At 37.6% G+C, this 17,623-nt stretch overlaps 1 protein-coding gene across 5 annotated transcripts; it reads right to left on the bottom strand.

Moving 5' to 3' along the window:
- Positions 1–8,223: 8,223 nt before the first annotated feature.
- Positions 8,224–16,449, bottom strand: LOC113768361 (putative disease resistance protein RGA1). Of its 5 annotated transcripts, XR_003468078.1 has the most exons (6): positions 13,106–16,449; positions 10,469–10,668; positions 10,167–10,380; positions 9,107–9,173; positions 8,773–8,999; positions 8,224–8,651 (listed from the first exon to the last, which is right to left on the bottom strand). XR_003468078.1 is itself a non-coding variant. In XM_027312879.1 (2 exons), exon 1 carries the CDS (start codon positions 16,168–16,170, stop codon positions 13,135–13,137), a length of 3,036 nt encoding a protein of 1,011 aa, XP_027168680.1. In that variant the 5' UTR covers positions 16,171–16,449; the 3' UTR covers positions 11,685–12,199; positions 13,106–13,134. The 5 variants fall into 5 exon arrangements, 1 of the variants encoding a protein (XP_027168680.1); XR_003468070.1 differs by lacking the exon at positions 10,167–10,380 and having other exon boundaries at positions 8,773–9,018; XR_003468068.1 differs by lacking the exon at positions 10,167–10,380.
- Between the last annotated feature and the right edge of the window lie 1,174 nt (positions 16,450–17,623).

The raw sequence follows: 17,623 nt of genomic DNA, 5'->3' as shown, positions 1-17,623 counted from the left end.
CTTGTATGGAAAAATGCAGACTTCTAAGGGCTTCAACCTTTGGGTCCTTGAATTGGTGGGGACCACAAGCTAGTGCAAGGCATTTAGTCATTTGGGCTTTTCAAAGAAAGCAACGTAGAGAGATTTGGAACAACAAGTACTTTGGAGGCTTTGTCCACATGTGCGGGGACCACGGATAAGAAGCATGAGTCATTTGGACTCTAGGAAAAGAAACGTACAAGACTTTGAATTTGGTGTGGGGACCACTAGAGATAGCATTAGACTTCCTTTTGGCTTTAAAAAGGGAGAAAAACGTGCAGAGAACTCTTATCAATCAATCAATAGTTTTAGCTTAGCTTTTAGCGTAGTTTAGTTTTGTTTCTTTCTTGGCTCTTTTGATGGCCTGGACCTCAGTGGAATTACTTGAAGATTTTCTCATGAGGCGTGGCTAAGTTTGTCTAGTCAAGAACAACGAAGGATTTGGTTCTACTAAATTTGTGAGATCGAATTAGTTTTTATTTATTTTCATTATTCACTGGTATTTGTCTATCTTCTGCTTTATGTTCATATGGTTGTTTTATTATTCGATTATCCAGGGCCCGGATTCTAGATTAATTCATTAACCTGAAGCCAATTAGGGTAGTTAAATCCGTAATTGTTTAATTATTCTAAACTGGTGGCAACTGGCATGATTGGGTTTGTGTCAGGGAGATAGACAGGCTAACTTAAAGAGACCCTCGTAGCGTGTTGATTGGTTAGAATTAGGCTCTTCTAATTATTCATGCAATTAGGGAATTGAACTTCTATGGTCGTACCTAGGGTTATTTCCTGATTAGAGAAATAGTCAACGGTCGTACCTTGGCTATCGACAAATTGAGGAAGAGTTGGTTGTTTATCGCGTGTATGACAACTATAACTAATTTATCAGATAGTAACTGGAATAATCCTTGCATCTGTGATCAAATTAAGTGAACCATCTCCGAAGTTGTCTCTTGGCTAGAGTTCGTCCATTATTATTTTTATTGTGATAATTAGTTATTTGAGTTGTAGTTATTTTATTTTATTTTAATTTATTCCAAGTAAATTAGTTACTATCATTTTCAAAAACCCCCCATATCTGGAACTTGAAAAGAAATTAAATTATCCCCAGTCCCTGTGGATTCGACCCTGCTTACCGCTATATACAGAATTTGTATTTTATTTAAGCAGGTATTTATTATTGCACAGGTTTGACGCCTGTCAAGAACCCAATAAATAGAATTAAGGCATTGTATGTTACGGGAACAAATTTCTTATAGATGAATGATTTGAATTCATTTATATCCTTTTCGTATGATAGTATTATGGGAAGACTTTTAAAGCAAAATTGAAGGAGAATTTCTTGATTGAGGTTTATACAAGAATAGCAGGCAGTTTTGAGGAGAATATTAGTTGTGTCGTCTAACTAAGTTGGACTCAAGAAAGAAAAATGACGTCATTATTATGGCTGCAAGTGAGATTCAATAACATTATTATTGCGATTGATAATGCAATTTGTATCTCACTCCATTCTCTCTTTTTGTTTTTCAGAAGAAATGCTGATTTTTTAAAGTATGGATTATTGAAGTTCCTAACAAGAAAAGCTTGGTTTTTCCACAATAATACAAGTCTCAGCCATTTCTTCTTCCTCGACCAGAGTCATCAAATCAATATTTTTATTTTTTTTTAATAAAGGAAGGTTTTTTGCAGTCAGGAACTGGTAAACTTATCTAGACTAGAATAAGTGGTTATGAAGAAAAGAGCATTGATAATTAGTCTGCAGAGAAATGGAACGCTTCCTCGACAAACTTTAGATGCCTTTGCATTTGCATTTTCACTTCTCAATTATTGTAACTTTAGATGCTTTTCAATCATTGTTTTTGCTTGGGCCTTCATCATTATTATTTTTTTGTTGTTGGAAAATATATGAATGGTTGTTCCACCTAAGATATGTCCACAACAATGAAATTATAACAAGAAAAACGAGAATTACATGAAGTTGTTGTTTTGGCAACTTTTATCTAATTGGTAAGTCATATTAACTTAATATTTTTGACATTTATATGTCACAAACCTTACAAATTTGGATGCTTTTGCATTGGCATTTTCACTTTAACTTTCTCAACCATCGTTGTTTTCTGATTGAATGCTGGGACCTTCAACTTTTTTGATTGTGGACAATATCTCAATGATTGTTACATTCGCGAAGGACAATTATTAATTTCTAAGTTGAAAAGCAAAATGAGAACTATAATTGCTCTTTGGAAACATTAATTTCATTAGTTTATCCTTGGAAAATGAACTTAAAATATAATTTGGTCTTAATTATTGGTCCTCAAAAATTCGAATTAAAATGGACATCTTATTTTCTTTGATTTTCTCAAGAGTTGGGGGCAAAAAACCTTATTTAGATTGTATATATGAAATTAATTGACTCGACAATTTTACATTGAGTATTTTCATTAGCCAAAAACTAAGTTATGTTTTGCTTTTTGGCTCAATAATCAGGCTTGTTATTTTAAATTAACAAATAATTATTAGGCCTTCTAAATGATTATAACGGGGTGGATTTGAGGAAGGAAGCCCTCTCCATACCTGACCCCTTGTCCAAAAAGCTCCCCTGCCCCCTCCCCGATACCTCGCCAGCCCTACTCCCGCCCCAAACCCACTCCAACTTCTACGATTTCTTGGCCGCAGGACACATGAGAATATTTGTCAAAGAAGCCCAACTGCCAATTCAGGCCGACTGGCAACAAAAACGGTCTATCAATTTGATTCTGGCCCAAGCCCCCGTAAACCAAGAAAAGTAGATAGCCATTGGTGTTCACCCAGTGAAATGCAAAATCGGATCCTGGAAAATCTGAAAGAAGAAGAAATGATTCCACTGCTTAAACCTCAAAGCGATTTTCTGTGCTCAGACATACATAGGTATAAAGCTTCATTATTTTCCTTTGTTAGCAAATCAGCAATAAAACTGAACTCTCCCTCCAAGATGCCTTTACACATTGGCAATTCCAGCTATACATATGGCGGCTGGTCCTGAAGAAGTCGAATAATAAAAATTGAATGCCAAGAATTGCTGCCCAATACGCATGAAAGATGAATTAGATGGCAATCTGAGAGAAATGAATACACTACCAACTACATGTAATGCGGTGAAATTGGATAGAAAATGGCGACCATTTCAACCCATAGAACCAGCTAGCATAAGTAGCAGAAATATGATGAAGGGAGCTGGACTGCGACATACACTTAATAAGCATCAGAAAATATAATTCTTAAAAGCTCTTGCAAAATGGCAACCCAAGTAAATTTTGTGCAAAATAAGGGTCACAAGGTCTGTTTAATGCGATACCAAAGTGAGTTTATCATTGCGATTCAACCGGGAATTTGACGTTAGTTTCATTAAGTTATCAGAGAAGATAATGAAGACTGAAGAACAGAGCCAATCCAAACTCCTAAAATTGAGAACAATAGGTCAAGGCTTCATTAAACAGGTGATTGGAAATGGACAGGAAACCAACTTTTGGCGTGATTGATGGCACCCTATAGGGCCATTGTATCCGCACCTCTCTGAGAACTTGCTTGCTGGCTTCAATCCATCGAAGTCTGATCCTGTAGCAAAATGTTTCTGTGACGGTGCTTGGAAATGGCCTAGTGGGAGGAAGTCTAATGTGGAAGTTAGAAGGCTTCGACAGCCACTTCTTGTGAACCAGCTCTTATGAATTCAAGGCCTTTATGAATTCAAGGTTATGCCATTTGGACTAACGAATGCTCCAGCAACATTCCAGAGCCTTATGAACCACATCTTCAGGGATCAACTAAGGAGGTATGTCTTGGTTTTCTTTGATGACATACTAATCTACAGCCCCTCCCTGGAAGTACACCTGCAGCAGGTAGCAGAAGTTCTGAATCTATTGCAGGAACACCAACTTTATGCCAAGAAAAGTAAATGCTCTTTTGCACAAACAGTGGTGGAGTACCTTGGCCACATTATCTCAGGAAAAGGAGTGAGGGCAGATCCCAAGAAGGTAGAAGGAATGATGAACTGGCCCACACCAACTTCTGTCAAGGAGCTCAAAGGATTCCTTGGTCTAACAGGATATTACAGAAGATTTGTAAAAGGGTACGGGGCTACTGCAAAACCTCTCACCATGTTACTAAAGAAGGATGGGTTCCACTGGAGTGCAGCAGCAGATGAGGCTTTTCAGAAACTCAAACTGGCAATGTGCAACACTCTTGTACTAGCCCTGCCAGATTTCGCTAAACAATTTGTGGTTGAAACAGATGCATGCTATGGAGGAATTGGAGCAGTACTTATGCAGGACAGGAGGCCAATAGCATTCCTAAGTCAAAACCTGGCACCTAGGAACCTGGGAATGTCTATTTATGAGAAAGAATTGCTAGCCTTAGTGACTGCAGTTACTAAATGGAGACACTACCTGGAAGGAAACCACTTCATCATAAGAACTGACCATCAGAGCCATAAGTATCTCTTGGATCAAAGAATCACTACCTCACTCCAACAGAAATGGCTCACCAAGTTGCTGGGACTCAGCTATGAGATTCAGTACAGAAAAGGGAAGGAAAATATAGCAGCGGATGCTCTATCCAGAAGGGCAGGTGGAAATGAAGGAGATTGTAATGAACTAACCTGTGTCATACCTGAGTGGATGAAGGAAGTGATAGGGAGCTACCAAGGAGATGAGGAAGTACAGAACATGATCAGACAGATAGTACTTACACCTGGGAACCCACCAGAACACTCATACCAGGATGGAGTGCTCAGATACAAAGGCAGGATAGTAGTTGGCTCAGCAGGGGAAATAAGGAAAAAGATTGTTGCCACACTACATGAGTCTCAGCTAGGAGGACATTCAGGAGTACAGGCCAGCTATTTCAGAGCTAAACAACTTTTTTACTGGACAGGTATGTATAAGGACATCAGGAATATTGTGTTACAATGTGATACCTGCAGAAAATGCAAGGATGAACACACAGCCTATCCAGGACTCCTCCAGCCACTCCCTATTCCCAAATATTCTTGGAGCCACGTAACTATGGACTTCATTGAAGGGCTACCTTTATCTGAAAGGAAGGATACCATCATGGTAATTGTGGACAGGTTCACCAAGTCAGCTCACTTTATTAGTTTGTCTCATCCCTTTGATGCTCCAACAGTGGCCAGGATATTCTTAGATCATGTCTGCAAACTGCATGGAATACCTCTCAGCATGCTCTCTGATAGAGACAGGGTATTCACTAGCCACTTCTGGACTGAGATGTTCTCCCTGCTGGGAACTAAACTGGAATTGAGCACGGCCTATCACCCCCAAACGGATGGCCAAACTGAGAGGGTGAATCAAGTACTAGAAATGTACTTGAGGTGTATGACTCATCTGGAACCTAAAAGATGGAATGCTTGGCTCTCTCTTGCAGAATGGTGGTATAATACCACCTACCACACTGCCATTCAAATGAGCCCGTTTGAAGCTCTATATGGAATACCCCCTCCCCAGCTAGCTCTAGGTCCTTACACTCAAGCCAGGGTGGCTACTGTAGAAGACCATCTGAAGAACAGACAACGACTGGATGAACTACTTAAAAGCAACTTACAAGAAGCACAAAACAGAATGAAACTATATGTTGACCAAAAGAGGAGTGAAAGGACCTTCAATGCAGGAGACTGGGTGTACCTCAGATTACAACCTCATAGACAAACTACTGTGGAACTAAGGGGCAACACCAAACTGTCTGCCAAATACTTTGGGCCTTATCAAGTATTGCAGAAGATAGGAAAGGTCGCCTATTAACTTAAGCTGCCTGAAGGAGCCAAGATACATCCAGTATTTCATGTGTCCCTACTAAAAAAGAAGGTGGGAGACCATACCACCCCTGTACTCCAACTACCAAATGTAGACGAACAGGGACATCTCAGAGTAGAGCCAGTAGCAGTGTTAGACCGAAGAATTGTTAAAAAGAAAAATGCTGCAACTGTGCAATGGCTCATCCATTGGTGGGGTACTCAACCAGCTGAAGCTACTTGGGAGGATGCTGAACGAATTGAGCAGGAATTTCCTGGATTTCAATCTTGAGGACAAGATTGATTGAAGGGGAAGCAATTGTCATGGAGCAGAAATAAAGCTGAAGGCGTGGATTTAATATCGCGCCTTAGTTAAGATAACAGAAGGGAAGCTGAAGGCGTGAAAGATGATATCGCGTTTACTAAGAAGAAGGAAGGCGTGCACTGGGAGAGGAAAGTGTGAAGAAGAAAGAAAAAGCAGAAAACGAAGGCGTGTGGTTAGAAACATGCCTTTGCTGGAAACAAGCTCAACCAACGTGAGCTCAACAACAAGTGGCTCTGCAAACAGATTCAGTTAGCTATTCACATGGCCAAGCTGGATTGGAAGACGCCAAAGGAGTTTGTTATCAGCTAGCTATATATAGACAGGAGTAGTAGAGGGAAAGTTAGGATTATTGTTAGCAATTTGTAAGGGATCATTCCCTGAACCTTTCTCTTCTGATTTCCTTCATTCTATCATTTCTTTCTTCATCCCGCCAATTCTGTAATCTCTTGTTTAATCAATATCAATATCAGTTCATTGATCATTCATTAGATCGTTATTGATTCTTCCTGTTATTTAATCTTGTTCTGCGCTAGATTCATTATATCTGTCCACTGTGAGCTGGTCTGTTGCCTGGCTACTGTTCGATACCATTACAAATCATAGCGTACAACTGGAAGTAGCAGACATCTGGGATGAGCAAAAGTAAACTGCTAGGTTTTATTTAAAACAAAGAATTTTGTCCGTAGACGTAAATGCAAAAAAGTTCTCAGCTTTGACATTGTGCTTGAATCTCCACATCAAAAAATCTGCTCTTGAATATCTGTATTCCATAATTGAATTTTATATATGGTTAGTGACAGTGTTTTCTTCCCTGAACAGCACTGAAGTTCAACAAAGCAGATTACTGAGCATTCAACAAACTAAAGTTTAACAGTTGCATCATTTCCCAAATTGCCAATTTACTTCCATAATTCACAGCTTATAAGATAGCATAATTAACGATTGAGATCTCGAATTGCAACCTGCAATCAACTTGTAGGTGCAAAACGATAACTCACCGGTCCTTACTGTTACTTTACTAGACAACATCCCTGGAAGCAAATGTTTTAAAAATTCAGATATTTTGCAACTAAATCATCTTACCATACGATTTTTATCACCTCATATCAGGTAGATTTAAACATATTAGTAATGTTTTCACTGGCTTATGTTGTCCTGAAGAAACAAAAAACTAGAAATAATGCCTAAAATCATTGTCCATCAGTGCTCATTTATAATTTTCTGTGTTCCATCAAACTCCACAGCCTTCCCCTGAGTTGACTAGCTCTGCAGAGCCTTACTGCTTGGGAGACTGTCCCATATATGGGAATGGGTCCATAAGCAGGAAATAAGACTTGATACTAAACACATCTATTTATCCATTTTTTTTAAAAAAAAAAAATTGTAAGCCTGAGGGTACTTCTTAAAAATTTGTAAGCTTCTCATGGTCAATCAGTTTGCGAATACAAGTGCCATCACCAACCAAATGCCCCATGATGATCAGGAGAAATTCACAGTAATGATGGCTCTTGAGAGACATTACATAAGTTGGGGAAAGAAATTTTGGCAAGCAGTTTGTGCAGGCCAGCCGACAAAGTTAGAGCACTTATAATACAACTTTTTGCAATTAAGTGTCAGCTAGTTGCCAGAAAATAAAAAGGTAATACCAGATATCATGACCAAAAGGTTGGCTGATAGTGCACAAGCTCCCGCAAAGGTTTTAGTTGGTGAGGGGGAAAAAAGTGTGCCTGTAGCGGCCATCCTGAACATTTCTGTTCAGTTGAAACAGGATTGATTCAACAGAGTTTTCACAAGTTACAAGCTGTGTATTTCAATCGGTAAGTAAGATCAATTGTAGAGTCCAGTTGATCATTAACACTGAGACCACGGTAAAACAGAAAACTCAAACTGAGGCAATATGTGGTGAAGAAGAAAGCTGATGACAAAGTTCAGATAATTTCACCATACTTTTGTACTGTCAAATCTCACAACAGAACAAAATCCGTGTGTTGTTTGTTTTGAAACTAAATGAATAAGCCTTACTTTTGTACTAAGTCTTACTTACAATTATTCGTATAAAAATCATAGTAGTTTGGTTCCAACTGCAAAGTAAGTCATTACAACTCGTAAACTTGAAAATAATGATGGGCAATTCATGGCACATGCAAAGCAATTTATGTGGTGGAACTCAGGAAATGAAAGGCCATTAAGTCACAACAGAATCCACATATAACTGCAACCAAAACACCAGCTAGTTCTAACTTCAGTATGCCAGAGATAGCTAATTGAGTTACAAGAAAATCGGCACCTCATTATTGTGACTACAAATTGCTGAATCATTTGGACAGTTTAAAGGCACCATAACCACAGGGGGAATCTCAGCCTTTGGCCATCTGAGGCACAGTGCAAAAGAGAATGCATGCTAGATGTTACTATCCAACTGAAGTAGGATCTTGTTCAGCAAGGAATCGTAGGACTTTCAAAAAGTAAGCACAGTATGTAAGAGCCATCAGCGGGGTTCCCCCTTCAGTTTTGGTCCTAATATCACTGCAAAGCACAAAAACTCAAAGTCAAGATGGCATATAGCAAAGAATAAAGCTAATCGAAATTTTCAGATCATTGCAAGTTTTTTGTCATTGTAACCAGTCCGCCAAAAGAATAAACTTACCATAAAAAAATAGCAACTCACAGTCACAAAAGGCAGGGAGAGCTTAAGAGCCTTTATCTAGGTGGATTCACTAAGAGCAGCAAGTTGCAACAAGTAGACTTGACTAACTTTTGAAATGCTTCAAAACATCCTGCTTAAACTTGACCATGTTGGAAGATACTCCACCAAGTACCAAGTTTTGTGCAACTTCATTGCATGAACATCTTCCTCGGCTACCTCAGCAATATCTTCGCAATGACAAGATTTCTTTTGTTTTACATGTAGCATATTAAAAATCAAAGCGATTAAAAGTCAAAATTGAGTAGTGAAAAAAGAGAAGCGTATCTTAAATTACCAGAAATTTGAACCAAAACACCAAAGCGATGATGCGAAAACCCCTTGATTGACCATTGTCTTCATGGCTAGAAAATCATAACCGAGAAAAAGTGAGTCAAAAAAACCATTATTTTGAGACCCAGAGCTATTACTAATCAAATGGTTCAGAGAAGTATCTAAATGCATTTTTGAGAGGTAAAAGTTACAGAGAAACCATTTCATCCCCTTAGAATCACAAGTTTAAAGAGAGTGGGCTGACTTTAGCAATAATATCTTACAATCCACAGAAGCAAATATGGAAAATCAACAAAACTAGACCGCTAGTTGTTATTATATGTCGATGGGCTATTTGTAGGACGTGCAGGCAAAAAATTATTGAGTTCCGGCAATATATACGGTGCTGAAGAAGCTTCACAATTCTAACCTATGTTCATCTAAGCAAGAGACCACAAAAATCATCTTGGGAAGCATTGAAGAAAGGAGTGCGGCAAGAATTGCTGGTCTAAAGGTGCACAATGGAATCCTCTCAAATTCAAGCTATTGCACTGCTAGACAACATCCTTGGAAGCAGATCCTCCTAAACTTTGCAACTTAATCATTTTAGTTACCATCTATATCACCTCACAAAAGGTAACAAATAGAAATCTTCATAAAAGTTTCATTAGAGTAAGTTCTCCTATAGAAACAAAAGAAGCTATAAATTAAGAAGTCTAAAATCTTTGTCTGCGGTTGCTAGTTCACAATTTTTTTTGCTTTGACATACATTCATTTGAGGATTTACTCCATGAATATAATGCATTATCTTTTTCCTTTTTTTAAACAAATCAATAAGAAAATAAAATTTTCACAGTAAATGGTGGTGTGTATGCCTAAGTTTGATGAAAGCCCTCATATTTAAAATCTCGAGAAAGCTTGTTCCTGCATTATAACTATGAAAGAACAGGAAGTTCTATTACATTTTCTTGTGATGGGAATCTTACAAAAGTGAGTTTCTTTTGCCACTTTTACCCTAAAGATAATGAGCAGGTACTAGGACTCGATACAATGTATGTATATTTTTTTGACTTAGATATGCTAACCTTGCGATAACACTCGAAAGTTTGCAAAACCTCTTAATGGTCAATCTATTTCTCTAGTAATGGTCATCAAACTGCCAATAAAGATCATCAAAAAGTCCTGGTAATGATGGCTCTTCAAAAACATCTGATAAGCTGGGGCAAGAAATTTTTTCCCAGTAGATTGTACAGGCCAGCTGACAGTCATTGAGCAATCAAAACACAGACAGAAAACTTTCTGCAATTGAGGTACAACTAGTTTCAAAGACAAAAAGCCAGGGAAAAAATTAAGCAAATTTATAGTAATATAGCAGGTAAATTCTTACTCCTGGACCTCGTGACTGAAAAGGCAGATAGACAATGTGCAAGCTCCGACAACAAGGATATCAAGTGTTGGCTATATAAGGCACCGATACGAAAGAAAAATTGCCATCATAAATATTTTTGTCCAAGCTACTGGCCTTGCAATTCAATGAGTAATTAATGGCCAATGGAGATTTCCACTTAAACCTTGAGCCTAAGATCACTGCAAAATAGAAAATTCAAGCTCAGACATTATGTAGTAAACAAGAGATCTAACAAAACAATTTAGATAATTTCGTGAAGCTATTGTTCTGTCAATCCTACAAAAACAAAGTGTGGAACAGAATATTAACAGAGTTATAGTAATACATCAAAGCACAGAACAGGATAGGTGCTTGGTTTCATGTTAATCGACGGTTACAAGAGTATTATGTTGTTAGGAGTAAATGAGAAGCACGGTATTTTGAACTTGACAAGAAATGCTAATGCCGCAGCTTTGAAAGATAATAAATAGGACGAGAAAAAGGAAGAAGAGAAAATTGTGAAGAATAACCACGGGAACTTTTTAGCTTTTTTCATATAATTCCCCCACTCTTAAATCATTGCTTGTCCTCGAGCAATAAGAAATACAAACCAGCAATAATTTAAGAAGTGAAATGAATCAAGTGAACTTGAAACTCAATCTCTCTTAACTTTGGCAAGCTTTGATTATGCAATTTTTTCCTATTACCTGTAATACTCATCATATCACGTAAAAGAGAGATAATTACACCCAAAATTCAACCAAACAAATTTAATCTCTCTATCTTACCTAATTTCACAAATAACTAACATATATAGTTACCTTGGAGATTTTCTTCCTTCTAAATGAGATGTTTAGCTTCACAAACTTAAGAGGGAACTATTCACTTTCTTTTTTCTTTTATTTACTCTTAAAATTGTGAAAATGCCTTTTGAGGTGAAGATTGACATTTTTAGATAAAAATCTCCAGTTACTCAACACTTCACTTATTACTCCCAATTCCAATATCTTTGGATGCAAAAGTCGATATATGTAGATGAAAACTCTGGGTTACTCAGTACAAGAATTTATTGAATTTTTTTGAACATAAAATCCCTCAATAAGGTCACATTTGGAAGAAAAATATTCTAGCAACTATATAAATCAATTACTTTAAAAATAAGTAAGATGAGAGATTTTATTTACTATGCAAAATGTAGGCATAATTTTCTCTATTTTACAAGATATACTTTCTCACATGCAATAATTCTAGTCATATGATAATTGCTTCCAAATCAAGTGAGAATTGAATTGTCCAATTACTAAAATCATCTCACTTGTATAGGAGAATTTTGAAACAAAAGGGACATGAACTTCATCCACTTGTGGATTCAAATGAACAATTTATGAAAGACTTGGGGCAAATTTTGAAATTTGGACAAGATTTTGAAAAAATTTTGATAGAGTTTTCCTTTAAAACTGGATGAAACTTTCTGTTAGCAAACCCAAAAATCAACAATTTTAAGCACAAGGCAAATTTCTAATATCATATCCAAGCATTTACCATATAAGCACCAAAGTAACTCCTACTTAACAGCATTTCCTCCCCCACACTTAACATACACATTTTCCTCAATGTGTAGGGAAAGCAAAGAAAAAAAAGTAAAAACAAGTTACTCCCCAATTCAATGGCTGAGATCCAGCTCAATCTTGAATCATGAGCCATCGACGAATCTACAACCATCTATGAAAACTGCCACAAGTCCCAAATGCAAGATGAGAAGTTCAAGTTAAACTTGTACAATAAAAAGAGTTAAAATAAAACTACAAGGAAATATGAAAGCAAAAAAAATGCAACAAGAGGTCGGCGAGTCTTCTCCTTGCGCATCACATCACTGTGGAAAAGTGCTAAATGATTCTTTCATATATAGTGCTAAATACACATCACGTCTTCTCCTTGCGGTGTTTCTTGTCCCTCCTTTTCTCTTCTTTCTCTCTTTAGTGATTCTTAAATATATAGTGTTCAAGAGAGTCAAAAAATGCTAACTAATATGACATAAAGTTTCTTTTGCACTTTTCTAGAGTTTCTTGAGCATGTGTAGCCTAAATTCTGTGCTAGAATTGAGCAGAAAAGAAGTGTGAAAATAGGGCAAGTTGCAAAACAAGTTACAAAAAAATAGGGGAGAATAAGCAGGCTTGGAATACGTGACCTCAACTCGTGTATTCAAAGCCTGTGTTTTCTCTTTTGTTACGTTTTCTTGTGTCTTTCTATCCAATTCACTAAGATCATAAGCAAGATGTCCCAATGTTTGTTCATGCAATGAACCAATAATACTTGCATTTGATGCTCTTCTAATTCCAAATCATCATTGAATCAGGCACTAATGAATTCAAATGAATTCGCCTCGATCCAATATTGATAATTCTCCTCAAATCCTACCAATATAACCACATTTGCACATTCAACTTCCTAAATGAATCTTGCAAAAGTTAGAGACTTAGAGAGCAAGTTACACCGTAAAAACAATAAATTATACCAAACAATAAGCACATAATACTACTTAAAAGAATGTATAATACACTTATCAAGAAGGTTGATTAGAGTGGGAAGTGAAGAGAAGGCAAAGATGTCTTATGCGTAGGTAGCAAGCAATCTTACATGATTGAATTTGATCTGAAGATGAACTGTTAATCGCTTATTAATAGGAGTTGAATATGAGAAATTTTGGACCACTGGGAGTCGAGGCCGCTGCTCTCAGGAGTGCACCTTTCTTTTAACAGAGGAGAACCATAAACCAGTAGAACTTTTAGTTTGGTGAGACTTCTCATGGCATCCTCAGAGGGTAAATGTCGAAGCTCTTTGAAACCAAATAAACATAGGTATTCAAGAGCAGCAAAGTTTCTGAACCAATCTGGCAGAGCTTTTATACCTCCAAAGTCATGTAGCCGAAGTGATGTGAGAGTGGTCAAGTATTGGATTTGATGTGGTAGGGACTCCATGTGTAGCAAACCAAATAATTCTAGGTCACATAGTATGGATGACAAAGAGGAGAAGGATATCAATCCACACCAATCAAATTCATTGTAAATTGAAGAATTTTCATGGTCATCATCATCTGAGAAGGGACCAATTTCAAGACGATTTAAGCTGGTTAGGAAACCAAATCCTTTGGGCGTCATACTTGTTTTCAGTTTGGGACACGCGTATAATTCTAACTCCAAAAGAGAAGGCGTTTGTTGCAAATCAAGCGGAAACGAGATAAGCTTGTCGCAATAAGCCACCTGAAGCTTTTGGAGAGAGATACAAGACTGTAGCATGTCACTGGGTAGATTCGTTAATCCACGGCAAAACCAAATCACCAGCTCTTTAAGAGACGTAAAGTTTTGCAAAGGAATGAGTTCTCTGCATCTGTGGCAATAATAAAACTCCAAACGCACTAACTTGGGAAGTGTTATTGGCAAATCCATTGACCATCGAGGAAATTGATCACCCATAAAACGCTGAATTACCAACTCCTCCAAATTTGGATGAGGCCTAAGGCCATCTAACACATCTTTGTCGTAGTTGTAGTTGTCACCTTCTCGATCCCAAGCCAAGGCCCACACAAGTACCAGCCTAAATAGATTTGCCTTTCCAAATAGATTTGCTTCCTCAGCTGCTTTCCTATCCTTTATTAGTTGAAGATTGCGTACACTTAAACTGCCTTTGAGGTTTTTCAAGCATCCAAGCTCTTCAATTTGTCGACCCTTTTCTCGACCCACATTAAAGAACTCTAGTGTCTGAAGGCAAGATAGTCGTCCCATCTCTAGTGGCATTTGAAATTTTTCATCAAAGGTGTAAAAGTAGAGATGTCTCAAGCTAATCAAATTGCACATCCCCTTCGGAAGATCTTTGACATACATGCTATCTAGTGCCAATGTCTGCAAATTATAAAGCTTGCAAAGGGAGTCCGGCAAAATACGAATTCTAGAACTCGAAAGGTTAACATATCGCAAATGTGTCAATTTGCCAATAGTGATCGGTAGCTCTTGAGTCGTTGCATGAGACAAATTCAAAACATACAAGTTCTTCAACTTCATTAACATATCACCAGATAGGTCACCCTTTACAAACAATGTACGAAGCGAAGTTGATAGCCTCTCCAAAAGTTTTTCTCTGTCTTCTCTGCCACCAGATAAATCTACTGCAAGGTAACGAATATTGTTAATAACTTTAGTAGACTTTGACATTGACTCTGCGAGGTCGTGCACTAGATCATGCATCTTATAATAATGTGTTTCCTGATAACTTTTGGTTTCTTCAAACAACGAACTCTGTAATAAAATTCTCAAACAATTCATTCCAATTTCCTCCATCATTATTTGGTTGTTGACATCTGCTTGGAGCAAACCTTCTGCCATCCAAAGTTCGATTAGCATATCTCCTTTCATCATAGTATCCTTAGGAAATATAGAACAATATGCAAAACATTTCTTAATGGATGGAGATGGTAAACAATCAAAACTCAATTTAAGTATTTCCATGACACCATCTTCATCTCCACTGAAATTTGAAAGCTTATTCTTCAAAACCAATTGCCACTCCTCTTTTCTCTTCATGCGCAATAAACCTCCCATTACACTTGCAGCCAGTGGTAGACCACCACATTTTTTTACAATTTCCTTTTTCATGACATGCAATTGTTTGGGAATTTCTCCACCTGCAATGGCTTTCTTTGTTAGGATAGACCAACAATCATCATCAGATAGCTTTCCTAGCACATAAGGATCATGTGTGGCCACAATGGATGCAGTTTGTTGTTTACGAGTAGTCACAACACACCAATTTCCATTAGTTGCATTTAGTCCCAGTAATGAACCAAAAAAATCATCCCACAAGGTAAGATTTTCGGTCCAGACATCATCAAGAACAAGAAAAAAAAATTTTCCCACAAGTTGTTCTCGAATTTCCTGGACGATGACATCCCTACTGGTCATTTCAACATTTCTTCTCGTGAGTGATTCTAAAATCATTTTCAAAAGCCTGGTCACGTCAAAGTTGTCGGACACACAAACCCAAATTTTTTTCTCAAAATGGCTATGAACGTGACTATTTTTGTATACAGATTGAGCTAAAGTAGTCTTTCCCAATCCGCCCATCCCAAGGATGGGAATTACAGAAACGGCTTTTTCTGACAAGCTTAGCAAGGTCTCCACCAGCCTTGTTTCATCCTTAGCTCTTCCTACAATATAATGGCCAGCAATAGAATCCGTCTCTCTATTTAGTGTGACTTTAGCAGTAGTAGAAGGGGGGAAACTTGCTCTTTGGAATCTGATCAGTCCAAAATCATTGGCTTCTTTATTGATCTTATTCAACTTTTTGTTGATGTCCCTGATCTTAGAGGCCATTCTCCGTCGGAAAACAATATTAATGTCAGAGGACAGGATGAAGGAGCGCACCTTGCCCACGAGATGGCGACGAAGAGCTTCATAATTCAGCTCGTCCAACAAATTCTCGGCATCAAACGCCACGGCTTCTAGCCTCTGGAGCCACAGTCGCACGGCCTGGTCATGCGTTTGCTTTTCCTCTGCATCAGCCAAGACAGCTTGGATCATAGCAACAGATCCTTTGAGGGTCTCCAAATCCTCCTTGAATTGGAATAACTTGCCAATCCTTTCATTGGCAAGGGAAAGTGTCTTCTTCAATGCTACCTCTATTGTGGAAGCTATAAGTACATCAGCCATTCTTCTTGTTCCTTGGGTACAGTCTTCAGATAAGAATACTCTTTTGCAGTGGAAGGTATTAGCTGTAGCTAGAAGCAGCAAGGAACTGCTTTGACTCAAACGGAAGTGACAAGAGTTATGAGGATTTTTTGGTGCAGCGCTTCTTTGACAAACTGGATGGGATGCTTTTGCAACGGAAATTGCTTGGCATTTTCAGTTGAAAATAAAACATAGTCATTGCAGGGATTCTACATCTGCTTTTGATCCACATTCCACATGCCTGGGGCCCCTGATCGTGGAAAATTCCACTCAAGAAGGATGAGAAACTGTGCTGAACAATGAAAGGTCCAAAATAATTGTTTAGATAATACAAATTAAGCAGTTTCTTCTAATTCAAATTAATGTTGCGCATGTATAGGAGTCACAAAATGGTTTGGTGCACTAGCAAACAGAAGGGTACATCTAAGGTTACTACGACAAGTTTTACGTTAAAGTGGGAGATTTGTAAACCAATTCAGGGTAAACAAATGATATGTTGAGGAAAAAATATGTTAGTTGCAATGCAATCATAAAAGCTATGATTAGAGCTGGCAATTTGTCCCAAGTCCCAATGGGCTATCCATGCCCAAAGGAACTTTGGGCGGGATGAGTATTATAATTTGGTATTGGGTTTAAGTTGGGACACATCCCAACTATACCCATTAATGAATGGGAAAGGATGGGAAATACTTGGGTACCCATTGGGCTCAAATGGCAAGGGCTCCGTTTGGATTAGCTGTTTTTGGTAGGTGTTTTTGAAATATTTTATTGTAGCAGTGTATATGAAAAATTTTTACTATAAAATTTTTTTGAAATATTTGATATATTAATATGGATGGGATGTTTCTTGAGTTATTGTATATTACTGTAACATTGTATTTGAAAAACTTATTTTTTGAAAAAAAAGTCAATCCAAACGGAATCTTAGATTCAAAAATTATCTTTAACAATTTTTATAGTCATACCAGCGAATATAATCTAGTAGTCTTCCTAGTCATTATCCACAAGAATTTCCAGCATTTCAATTAGTTTAGACCTGTCATCCTTGGACAATGATAAGGATAAATATTCAACATCCTAAGGACCTTGGCCATCTTGATATATGTTGGAATATGGCTGTATATCTATCTTTTCCTTTATTTGTTAATCCAATTTTTGGTGGAAATCTTGAGTATAAAGCACTTGCATGTTTATTTAATAAAACTAAAAGAAATTTAATAAATCAAAAATATTAAAATTATATAAAAATAAAAAATGAATTAAAGGAAAAAAAATATGTAGAAAATGGATTTGGGTATTGGGCGGGATTGATCCCGCCCAAGTTAGTCCCAAAACACATATGGGTAAGGTTGGGCCCAAACCCATATGACTCGGTTCCATATCAAACCCAAGCAAATCCCGCCCATCCCGCCCATTTTGCCACCTCTAGCTATGA

Source organism: Coffea eugenioides, chromosome 1 (genome assembly GCF_003713205.1).
Source record: "Coffea eugenioides isolate CCC68of chromosome 1, Ceug_1.0, whole genome shotgun sequence".
In the NCBI taxonomy this organism is placed as follows: domain Eukaryota; kingdom Viridiplantae; phylum Streptophyta; class Magnoliopsida; order Gentianales; family Rubiaceae; genus Coffea; species Coffea eugenioides.
Note: the sequence above shows the minus strand (reverse complement) of the source record. Positions and strands in the feature narration are given on the sequence as shown.

Excerpts from the sequence above, each read along its gene's own strand:
- LOC113768361 (XM_027312879.1), bottom strand. The coding sequence starts at position 16,170 with ATGGCTGATGTACTTATAGCTTCCACAATAGAGGTAGCATTGAAGAAG.